This window comes from Eptesicus fuscus, chromosome 25, assembly GCF_027574615.1.
Source record: "Eptesicus fuscus isolate TK198812 chromosome 25, DD_ASM_mEF_20220401, whole genome shotgun sequence".
Lineage (NCBI taxonomy): Eukaryota > Metazoa > Chordata > Mammalia > Chiroptera > Vespertilionidae > Eptesicus > Eptesicus fuscus.
Window position 1 is genome coordinate 39,862 of NC_072497.1, and position 12,639 is coordinate 52,500.

Below are 12,639 nucleotides of genomic sequence, written 5' to 3' on the forward strand. Positions count from 1 at the left end.
TACTAACATTAGTACGGCTCTAGACGCATGTCTTCGCTTAGCCTGAACCATGGAAAGCAGCTAAGAGGATATAACAACCTGGTACATACTACCTCTGAGGATAACATTTTAATTTGGAGGTTGGAAATATGATACTTTATTTCTAGGAAAACCGAAGAAAAGGCCTTGAGAAGATGAGAACTCGCCGCAGTATAACATGTATTACAGTGAAGTCACATCAAGAATAAAATGTGGATGGCTTCTCTTTGCTAAAGTGAGAAAAAGACCTTTTGACAACAACTATGTCTGTAAATATTGGGATATTTGGTGGGTTTTTTTCTTTATAACATGTTGAACACCAAGACAGTGAATGAGAACCATGACTGACATTTCATTTTAGACATTTTAAATCTAATCTTTTTTAAAAAATATATTTTATTGATTTTTTACAGAGAGGAAGGGAGAGAGAGAGTTAGAAACATTGATGAGAGAGAAACATCGATCAGCTGCCTCCTGCACGCCCCCCACTGGGGATGTGCCCGCAACCAAGGTACATGCCCTTGACCGGAATCGAACCCGGGACCCCCTCAGTCTGCAGGCTGACACTCTATCCACTGAGCCACACGGGTTTCGGCTTAAATCTAATCTTGATATGTATGTCATTAATCTATCTGGTTGTATGATTTTTAGAACCTGTCTTTGTTAAAATACCCTATGGCTATGTAATTTAGTATCACCCATGGGTCTAAAAGGCATGTTATTTTCCTAAAATAAATCAAAGTGATTGGTTATCAGTCAAAACAAAAGAGGAAGACATTTACAGCTCGAAGCTGTAGATGCCTGCCTCTCCCCCGGGGCGATGCTTGTGGAGAACTCATCTTTCAAATGGGCCCGATTCTCCTCAGAGAGCAGCAGAGCATGCCGGTCACAGAGCTCCTTCTCTGTGCAGAGTGGGGGCATTCTGGTTGTTTCCAGTCTCTTGTACACACAGGCTTTGCCAGAAGGTGTGAGCATCTCTTTGGGGTTACCTCCTGTAGACACAGCTGCCAATGTCAGGTGTGTTCACATCTCAAATAGGCATTTCCTAATCACCTCCACAGAGTTATCAACAGTCCACTCCCAACCTTTGCTGCAAGGGTCAGCATCCCTGCCTTGGGGGGCCTGATTCTGAACCTACAGATGAGATAATCCATGCTCACGATCAAATAATCAGAAAATACATCTTGGTACGAAACAGTTCCCGTGTCCAGAGCAACAACCACAACAGCAATGAAGTCACACCTGTAGTTCCACCACGCAACTCTCCTCTTTCTGTAGCACATTTCTTTATACCAAAACTAGAGGCCCCCGTGCATGAATTTCGTGCACCGGGCCTCTAGTTTTGGTATAAAGAAATGTTTATAAAATATGATTTAACTTAGTATAACTGATATTGAGCTCTACTGGTGATTTCAACCTGTGTAATTCTTACAATTATTTCTAGCCCCAAACAGCACAACCATATCTGCTACAATAGCAACTGAAATGTATCCAGTATACTTTTAATTATGATATTCTTTTATTTAAAAAATACAAGTATGGAACAAGAATAATTTAACAGAGTTCTGGAACACTCACTACCAAAATACAGGAATGGATAAGGCGGGATAGTGTACAATAGAACAAAACCTATGTGAAATTCAAGGTTTACCTGGAAGATTAAAGAAAACTAACAAACATTTAAAAAGATAGGACATTTCATTTTTAATCAGTCAAAAGAGAAAAGAGTTCAAAACAATCTCAAGTTCCACACACCATAGAGCTATAGTTACACATTAAATATAATTCCTATCTATAAGTATGCAAAAATATAAAGTTCTATTTCATACAATAAAACCCTTGATAGAAACCATTTTAAAATTAAGCAGAACTTCTCAACTTATGTGTGAGGTATAAGTTCTTCTACAGGTTCCTTTAAAGGTTTTTAAAACAAAACGCTAAATCTAAAAACAATGTACTCCCGTCAGTTCTCAAATTAATGCTACTTAAAAAAAGAAAAATGTATAGCTCAGCCACATACTCCTTTAATATTGTTCAGGCATCTCTGAAATGTTCCATTTTTTCAAGTATGGAACTATAACTCAAAATATTCCACAGTCCTGAAGAGGAGTATACAGGAAAGACTTGGCTGTCACATGGCACAATATTGTTTTCTCCGATACATTTTTGAAATAAACATCGGGGTTTTGTTTTTCTCCTAAAAGGCCAGAATTATCATCTACGTTAAGATACATCTGGTTGTCGTAAGACTTCAGAGTGGAAAATAACCATCAATATTTCATCACAAATGTAACACTGGTAACAAACTATAAAAGGAGCCAGTCCTCGTGATTACAGCTCGTCATGATAGAAATACTCATCGTGAAGCTGTCGGCCATAATCTGTGGCTTCGCTGGTGAGAAACAAGTCCTGGTTCTCCAGAATCTCTGCCTCAGAGAGCTTTCTGTCATTATTCAAATCCATTTCATCGATGAGATGAAGAGCCTTTAGCAAAGATAATTCAATGTGTCAGGTGTAATTCATATTTTCAGCAAGATGTTCACATTTCAATGGGGATTTGATTTGTCAGAACCATTCATACTTTTATTCATTCATTGTTTGCACCTTATATATATATATATATTTAAAATACATTTTATTGATTTATTACAGAGAGGAATGGAGAAGGATAGAGAGTTAGAAACATCGATGAGAGAGAAACATCCATCAGCTGCCTCCTGCACACTCCCTACAGGGGATGTGCCCGCAACCAAGGTACATGCCCTTGACCGGAATCGAACCCGGGACCCTTCAGTCCGCAGGCCGACGCTCTATCCACTGAGCCACACCGGTCAGGGCTGCACCATATTTTTAAAGGAGCCTGTGAGCAATAAAAGGATCACTGATCAAAATGATTATTGCTCCGTTCAAGTACTCATTGTCTGAGTAAATGAAAACATCACAGAGTGTAACTGGGTCTGTCTCCGCCTTCTCTCATTATCTTTGTTAATTTCCACTGGGTTCTGTCTCCTTTCAACTCAAATCTGAATCAGGATATCTCAAAGTTAAGCAACATGAACAGAACTCATTTTGAGCCCCTACAGGTAAATACAAAATGTATTATTCTAACTGTCCTATCAAATTAATACATGATGCAATTTTAACTTACTTGTCCCTTGACAATCCAAAACAGTTCATAGATTTAAATCAAGAAATAGCAATGCATTGGTCCTAAAAAATGTAACTGCTTCTTTCTTTGGCTTAAACACTTAACTTCCTTTCCCATCAACAGTAACACACACACACACAGGGGCGATACGTCATCTGCAGCACTCACCTCTTCCTGGGCGATGCCCTGGTTATTGGGCACCACCCACGACAACAGCTCCTGAGGATCCAGCCTGCCATCCGCATCTTTGTCATAATCACTTAGGAATCTATCTTTCTCAACAAGTATCCACTCTGGATCTTCATTTGCTGCTTTATATTAAAAGAAATCAACAACAAATACACACACAAGAATATCACATGTATAGAATGAGAAGTTTGATATATCCCTAGAATAAAGGGAATGAATTTAAAGCCTACTACATAAAAAATGCCCAAAGAAACAAAAATACTTAATTGAAAAGTGCTAAAATAAATACAAACTATATAGTAATTTTCAACAGTGACACACAGGTCTAAACAACTCCGAGTTTTTAAATTGTTGCATATTCTCACAAACTACTAATTTTATTAACTGCTATTTGTTATATCTACTTTTCCAAAATTTGATCTGGGTAAAATTTTTTGTATGTCATGTGGCTACAGAAAGCTTCTCACACGTTCTTACAGAGCAATGCTACTGTAACTTCAAAGGACATTCACAGTAAGGGGTGCTTTTAGGCAACAATTCTGGAAAAAATTCTGAGAAAACACATATACCAACTCCTAAAATTTCAAACCGTAAGTCACCTTCCACAGTCCACACCAGTATTCAGTATTTATATTTATTTCTCTTTTAAGATCTACATCAAAAGATACCGGATTTTGTTTAAAAATATCAACCTTCCCTTCCTCCCTCATTGGATCTGATAATCCACTGTATGTGCCCGGAAAGGAAGCCATGTTAGGGTCCAGACGGCTCTAAGGTGAGCAGGAAGCAGTCCGAGATGAGCTCCCGGAGCCCTAGTTCTCACTGGGCAGCACGAGCCTACATCGGGCAAGTGCTTCTTGCTCCATTTTCTTTCTTTCTGTCGCATTTGCCTCTCCGTCCACACACTTACCTGGGTCCCGCCTGTAGTCACCAAGGAACTCTTCCAAACTAACAAATCCATCCCCATTTTTGTCATGTTCTTCTAAAGCCTCTTCAATGACAAACTCCTATTACAGAAACAAGTTAGTAACAACGTTTCCAGTCCTACCACCATCCGGGTCACTCCCACTACAGAACTTCTTTAGGACCATCCTTTGGATGGCCTGTGCTTGCAAACACTGGAACGGGAGGCAGGAACATACCAACACCACGGAGTAAATCCAGCATCCTCAGGCTCTGCTGTTAGGACCCCTCACCTCTGAAACCACCTCAGCACGGACCTCACATTTTCCTCCTCCTCAAGAACGTCTCTGAGTACCCGTCCTCTTTAACTCCACTTTTCACCCAACCCATGAGAACCCCGAGTCTTTATCCTACATCTCATTGCACAGAACTGTTGTTCTACCTCCAGATCTACATGTATCCAGGCCCCATAAAACCTCAAACTCCTGGCCCCCCTTTTATTCCCTGAGAACTCTGCTCCTCCTCGGCCCTCGGGCACAAGCACGTCCGTGACGCTGCTGCACCGAGAACCTCTCGGGGTGTCCAGGCTTCCTGGCCCAGCTCCTCAGGTTACAGCTTCTGCTCTCACTTCCTCACTACTTGCCGGTACCTTTCTTTCTGGATCACAGAATAGCAACTGTAATGAAAATATCTTCTCGAAAGTCTCCCACTCTAGCCAAATCCAATGGCTTCATCTAGAACTTAGTATTACAGAGTTTATATATAGAAATCTTTTAAAAATATATATTTTATTGATTTTTTTACAGAGAGGAAGGGAGAGGGATAGAGAGCTAGAAACATCGACCAGCTGCCTCCTGCACACCCCCTACTGGGGATGTGCCCGCAACCAAGGCACATGCCCTTGACCGGAATCGAACCCGGGACCTTTCAGTCTGCAGGCCGACGCTCTATCCACTGAGCCACACCGGTTTCGGCTATATATAGAAATCTTAGCCTGAGATCCAAAGGTTACGTGTAGAGGGAAGATCTCAGAATCTCTGGAAATGTCACCCAGCAACTGGTGTGCCTGAGCATTTGTGGCTTTTCTGCAACAGAGTCCACCGTGTGTGTCACTGTGAAGGAGGCTGTGACCCCATAAAGCTAAGAACTGATCAGTGACCATTACTCCACTCGGGTGATTCTCTTGGGCAACAACATCACGGCAACAACGTTGCCATGGTTAAAGCAATTAATGCAAATACATGAGAGGCTATTTCTGTGAAATTCTAACTCTTAATGCAAAGTAGAATCACTTCGTTGATCGTGTACCCTTGTCCTTTCCTCTCTCTAATCTACCCACAAGGGAACAAGGCCACACAAACAATGGACGTAAGCAGGAATTACCGGAGCTGCTGAGTGAGACCCTGCTTGCTGGTCGGTCACACGTCTCATGCTGCCTTCCGTCCGGCTCAGTCCAGCCCCACCCACCTGTCCCTGGCTCGCCCTTCGCTTACTGTTACAAGCTCAGAGCCGCAGTCATCTGACTCTTCTCTCCCCAAACTTACTTCATCACAACATTCTGTTTACAGTTGCTTCAAACTTGGATCATTCTATCTCATTTCACCGCCACATCCAATCCCAGACCAAACACCCAATGCCTACATTGCTTCTCTGCTGTCTGGTCCCGTTGTTCCTTGCGTCCCAGAGAAACAAGGCCCAGCACGCTGCCTGCCCTGACAGGCGGAAGGAGCCTGTCTCCCTGAATCTGGGCATCGGCCAAAGGGCGCCCAGCACGGCTCTTCAACGCGGTCGGGTATCGGAGCCCAGCGAGAAGCCAAAGCCTCACGCTGGCAAGGGAAGTGGCGGTGGGGAAGCGTCTGCAGCTTGTGACCAAGGCCGCAGCATGACCGGGACAGGAGACAAAAGCCACGCTCCCCTCCCTGATACCGAGCCCAGACCACACAGCGGGGGACGGAGGCCGGGCCACAGGCCTCCAGTGATTTCCATGTCAAGCTCTACGCTCCCATATGGTGGCTCTGCTCTCCGGAAGCTTGCCCGTGGTAAGAGGGCTCATGGTTTGCCGAGTTAAACCGAGGGCGCACAAAGTTTGAAGAGTTGGTATTTCTTTCCAGCCCGACAGGGACCACAGGACTCTCTGCCTGAAGCTGCAAGAACGTCCGTCGTCAGCAGCTGTGCTTGCACCCACCCCCTGAAATCAGATCCAAACGGGACGCGTTTTCCAAGACGGAAGGTTTTCACAAGTGATGCTGTAAACTAAGTAGGAAGTTTTACTGTTTTTAATGTAGAAAAACCAGAGAAAAGTCTGAAAGCAGGGAAAGAGTGCTGCTCATATATATTAAAGAGACTTTTTAAAAACTCAGTCCTTTAGCCCCAACCGGCTTGGCTGTGGATAGAGCGTCAGCCTGCGGACTCAAGGGTCCCAGGTTCGATTCCGGTCAAGGGCATGTACCTTGGTTGTGGGCACATCCCCAGTAGGGGGTGTGCAGGAGGCAGCTGATGGATGTTTCTCTCTCATCGATGTTTTAAACTCTCTATCCCTCTCCCTTCCTCTCTGCAAGAAAATCAATAAAATGTATTTTTAAAAAACAAAAACCTCAGTCCTTTAGCTTCTCCCTCCCAATAAGCAGGCTCCACCCGAGAAACCCTCCTTCCCAGTCCTCACCGTCACGGGAGATCGTCCTGTCCCTCACAGTTCTGGTTGTATACAATTCTTCACTTTGCTAAAACAGGTCTTAAGTCCTGGCCACGCAACAATTCAATTAAAAACTTTCTTCCTTACCGTCATATAATCAACTTCTTCAGGATGCTCAAAAGCAATGAATTCTTCAAGATTCAAACCAGGATCTGAATCCTTGTTAGCCTTTTCAAATCGCTTCTTGTCCTTTAGATGAAGCTTGGAAAATTAGATATTGAACATGTTTAAAGGTCTCATCACAATATATAATCATGAACAACACTTCCAAAAGTACAAACCATGCGAAATCTAAAGTACATTTTCACACGTTATTTTATCTTCACATCATCCCTCTGAAGGTTGTCTGGGCAGCAGTGCAGGCACCAGAGTCAGAGCGACTCAGAGCGATTCCAGCAATGCCACTCACTAGCTGCTCCCTCTGGCAAACGGCTTCACTCCCCTGGTCTCCTCAACTACAAAACGGGGAGCATCTAACACCAAACGCAAAGGCAACAAATGCAAAGGCAACCAGAGGGCCTGGCCAGTGTGGCTCAGTTGGTTGGGTGTCATTCTGTGAGCCAGAGGCTGCCGGTTTGATTCTGGCCAGGGCACATGCCCTGGTTGTGGGCTCAGTGCCTGGGAGCAGGTGTGCAGGAGGCAGCTGGTCGACGTCTTGCTCTCACATCAATGTTTCTCTCTCCCTCTCCCTCTCTCTCTAAAAAACTTTTGTAAAAAAAGTAAACAGTGGGACTATATCAAACTAAAAAGCTTCATCACAGCAAAGGAAACCATCAACGAAATGAAAGGCAACCTACTGAATGGGAGAAGATATTTGCAAATCATATACCTAATAAGGATTTAATATCCAAAATATATAAAGAACTCACACAACTCAACAGCAAACAAAACATCCATCTTAATAAAAAACTAGAGGCCCGGTGCACGAAACCTGTGCAGTCCCAGGCCTGGCCGGCGATCTCAGTGCAAGCATCTGGCGTGGAAGGGCAGATCCCAGCTGACCTCTGGGCCCTGGGCAGCACCTGGGCCCCCGCACGCCCCCCTCCACCTGCGTCACGGTGCCCGAGTCCCCATGCGGAGATGCGGTGAGCGCGGTCAGACACCGTGGGCGGGGAGCAGCATGGGCCTCTGGGCTGCCCAGTGGCACCACACGGAAGCCGGGCGGGCAGCACACTCCCTCCCGGCCGGCCTCCAGACCAGCTCCTGCGTGAACCCACGGGGAGCCGACCGGACCCTGTGGTCCCGGTGGCTGCGGCCCAGCTCACCCAGAAGACACCGTGTGGGTACCGGGCGGGCTCCTCGCAGGCGCCCGGCACCTGAGTGCGGGGGCTTCCCCGGAGCGCAAGCCCTGGCGTCCCGGGAGAGGGTAGCAGGGGGAGTGAGAGCGAGCTCGGCGGACACCCCACATTCTCACCACACCTCCGTACCTGTCACCCCCACCCCCAGGTAGCCGGCGAGAGGTTGCAGCGCATTGCCGACACTCACCATGTTCCGCGCTGCCCCGTGCTGGTCAGCGCACGTCATAACAAGTGGTCGAATTCCCAGTCGAATGACCGCCCGAGGGCACAATTTGCATATTAGGCTTTTGTTATATAGGATGGGCAAAAGATCTGAATAGACATTTTCCCAAATACATACGCATGGCCAACAGACACATGAAAAGATCCTCAACACATCACTAATCACCAGAGAAATGCAAAGTGAAACAGCAATAAGATATTCCCTCACAGGTGCTGGAATGGCTATCCTCAATAAATCAACAAGCAAGTTCATTGGTGAGGATGTGGAGAAAAGGGAACTCTTGTGTATTGTAGATGGGTTGCAAATTGGTGCAGCTATTATGGAAAACAGCATGAAAGTCCCTCAAAAATTTACAACACAGGGGGGAGAAACCAAGATGGCGGCATAGGTAAACACCTAAACTACTGCCTCGCACAACAATTTCAAAACTACAACTAAAAGACAAAACGAACATCATCCAGAACCACAGGAAAACTGGCTGAGTGGAAATTCTACAACTAGAAGGAAAGAGGAAAGCACACGGAGAATCAGAGGAGCCACAAAAGGCTGAGGTACGGAGACACGCGCGCGGGCAGCTGAGTGCCTGGCTGGCTTTCTCTAGCGGGAAGGAGACAAAAGCTCCCGACTGCACTGAACCCCAGTTCCGGGCAAGACCCTGGGGACCCAAGCTTATACAGGGCGAGTCTGGACTGTCAAGCGGAAACTCAGGGGAGCCGTGAAAGGCAGAGGTCTGGAGGCGCGCACAAGTGCGAGCAGAGAGGACTGACTGCTGAGTGTGCCGCTGGCTTGCTCTAGCGGGTGGGAAACGGAAGCTCCCCACTACGCTGAACTCCAGTTCCGGGCGAGAATCTAGGAATCCAGATTCATTGGGGGAGAAACTGGACTGTCTGGCAGCGGGTGAAACTTGAGGGCGGCTTATTTTTAGAGGTGCTTGCAGCGATTACCGAGGGACACTGAGACACAGGGGCATCATAGGGCAGAGCTGACGGGAAGTCAAGACTGTCTGCTCCACCCTGAGACTCCGCCCCATCCAAGATGAGCACAGAGGCTTTTGCAATTTTGCAAGTCTTGTCTTATAAGGGTGTCTCCAGCACAGAAGTTCTCCCGGTGTACACACAGCTGATCCTCACAGCCAATTGGCCTGGAGGTCAATTACTCCCAGTGATATCAACAACAATCAAGACTTAACAAGACTGTGCACACATCCCACAAAGGGGTGCACCAAGAGCGTCCACTTCAGGTAACTGGGGAGGCCGAGCCACTGGGCCACATAGGACACCTAGCACACAAGCTACCCTACCAACTCAGGGAAGCAGCAAAAATGCAGAGACAAAGAAACAGATCATATTTCAAAAAGATTTGAAATACAAAGAAGCAAAAAACACTCAACCGTGAAAGCAAAAAGAAAAAAGAATCCAAAAAGTTGAAGATAGTGTAAGGAGCCTCTGGGACAACTTCAAGCATACCAACATCAGAATTATGGGGGTACCAGAAGAAGAGAGAGAGCAAGATACTGAAAACCTATTTGAAGAAATAGTGACCGAAAACTTCCCCCACTCGATGAAAGAAATAGACTTACAAGTCCAGGAAGCGCACAGAACCCCAAACAAAAGTAATCCAAACAGGACCACACCAAGACACATCATCATTAAAATGCCAAGAGCAAAAGACAAAGAGAGAATATTAACCTTTTGCACTCGGATGTCGAGTATGACTCGACACAGTTAGCATTAGAATAAAGGAATCGAGAAAAAAGCAAGCGAGTGCAAAGGGTTAAAAGCAGCAAGAGAAAAACAGTTAATTACCTACAAGGGAGCACCCATACGATTGTCAGCTGATTGCTCAACAGAAACTATGCAGGCCAGATGGGAGTGGCAAGAAATATTCAAAGTGATGAATAGCAAGAACCTATAACCAAGACTACTCTACCCAGCAAAGCTATCATTCAGAAGTGAAGGTCAGATAGAGCTTCACAGATAAGAAAAAGCTAAAGGAGTTCATCAACACCAAACCAGTATTATATGAAATGCTGAAAGATATTCTTTAAGAAGAGGAGGAAGAAGAAAAAGGTAAAGATAAAAATTATGAACAACAAATACATATCTATCAACAAGTGAATCTAAAAATCAAGTGAATTAAAAATCTGATGAACAGAATAAACTGGTGAATATAATAGAATCAGGAGCATAGAATGGGAGTGGACTGAAAATTCTCAGGGGGAAAGGGGTGTGGGGGGTGCAGGAAGAGACTGGACAAAAATCGTACACCTATGGATGAGAACAGTGGGGGGGGAGGTAAGGGCAGAGGGTGGGGTGAGGTGGGAACCGAGTGGAGGGGAGCTATGGGGGGAAAAAGCGGAACAATTGTAGTAAACTGAACAATAAAGATTTATTAAATTTAAAAATAAAAAATAAAAAAATAAAAAATTACAACACAGTATGATTCAGCAATTCTATTTCTATGTATCCAAAGAAAACAAAAAGAACTTAACTCCAAAAAATACATGCACCGATGTTCACTGTAGCATTATTCACAAGAGCCAAGATATAGAAACTATCTAAGGCAGTGATGGGCAACCTTTTGAGCTTGGTGTGTCAAACTTCGCAAAAAAACTGGGCATAACTCGGGTAGTGTGTCACTTTGAGGAAAAAACTAACTCCAAGACTCTAGTCGCAAATGTTTCATCCTCAGGAGCAGCAAATGTTTCATTCTCGGCATGCAGCCGCGTGTCATCAGAAACGGCTACGCGTGTCAATGCTGACACGCATGTCATAGGTTCTCCATCACTGATCTAAGTGATCATCCTTGGCTGAATAGATAAAAAAAATTGGAGTGTGTATTTACAGTGGCATATTATTCATTAAATAAACAAAATCTTGCCATTGTGACAACATGCATGGACCTCAAGGGCATTACACGAAGAGTAACACATCAGACAGAGAAAAACAAATAATGAATGATCTCTTCTCCTATGTGTAAACTGAAAAGAGCAAAACACAACCCAAAAACAAAAACCAAGCAAATACATACAAAGACCAGACTGGTGGTTGCTGGGGGTGGGGGTGGAGGGTGGTGGAAGGGGGCGGAACAGGTAAACTAATTTTTTTTAGTTTAAATACATTGAATAATTTATAATTTAAAAACTAAAATGTCTATTAAGCAATTGGGATTTGAGTCCCATTAAGCAATTAGTAAACCTTGAGTAATAAACATTTACTAAATGTGACAAATTACTATTGATTGAAAAACGAGATTGAGTGATTTGTTGAAAGGGATGTGAGAAATACAGCTAAAATATTTCGAACTTGGATCCATTCTGTTCTTCCCACAGCACTACACATTCTTCAATAATTGATCTCAATTTTTTTTAATCCCCAAAAAGCAATAAATTTAGACTATATGTTTTGTGTTTTTTTGTTTTTTTAAATTAATTTCAGAGAGGAAGGGATAAGGGGAGAAACATCAGTGATGAGAGAATCATTGATGGGCTGCCTCCTGCACGCCCCCTACTGGTGATCTAGCTGGCAACCCGGGCATGTGCCTGACCTGGAATTGAATCATGACCTCCTGGCTCATGGGTCCACGCTCAATCACAGAGACACACCAGCGGGATTACTATGCCACTTGAAAATTGTTTCTGGTCTTCAAAATGACTTTTCAAAACTATATTCGCAAATTTCAGAAACAGTCTTCTTATGAGAATACTTTTCTTTAAAAAAAATACATTTATTGGATTTCAGAGAGGAAGGGGAGGGAAAGAGAGGTAGAAACATCAATGATGAGAGAGAATCACCGATCTGCTGCCTCCTGCACGCCCCCCACTGGGGACTGAGCCCACAACCCAGGCATGTGCCCTGACCGGGAATCGAACCCGGGATCCTTGAGTCTGCAGGCTGATACTCCATCTACTGAGCCAAACTGGCCAAGGCAAATACTTTATTTTTAAAATAGCAATTTCTAATATTTTAGAAGCTTTTAGTTCATGTGTTTCACTGATTCACGGAAACAACGCTTCTTCTGCAATAACTGACTGACAGAGGACAGACTCACTTCTTCCCCCAAAGAACTCATCTTTCAAACTTTCAGATTCCACTGGACATTAGTTTATACTCAACCAAACCTTGAATGAAAGGGGGGAAAAAATTTCCAAATAATTGCTTTTATCTTC

At 44.3% G+C, this 12,639-nt stretch overlaps 1 protein-coding gene across 2 annotated transcripts in view; it reads right to left on the bottom strand.

The window, feature by feature from the left end:
• Positions 1–1,515: 1,515 nt before the first annotated feature.
• Positions 1,516–12,639, bottom strand: part of RCN2 (reticulocalbin 2) — a 22,146-nt gene continuing 11,022 nt past the window's right edge. Inside the window, exons 4-7 of one of the 2 annotated variants that reach the window (XM_054713331.1) lie at positions 7,038–7,151; positions 4,266–4,362; positions 3,335–3,474; positions 1,516–2,502 (exon numbers count right to left, since the gene is read on the bottom strand). In XM_054713331.1, the coding sequence (XP_054569306.1) occupies positions 2,350–2,502; positions 3,335–3,474; positions 4,266–4,362; positions 7,038–7,151 (504 nt within the window). In that variant the 3' untranslated portion in view covers positions 1,516–2,349. Of the gene's footprint in view, positions 2,503–3,334; positions 3,478–4,265; positions 4,363–7,037; positions 7,152–12,639 lie in introns of both variants that reach the window. The other variant, XM_054713330.1, reaches the window with a different exon arrangement.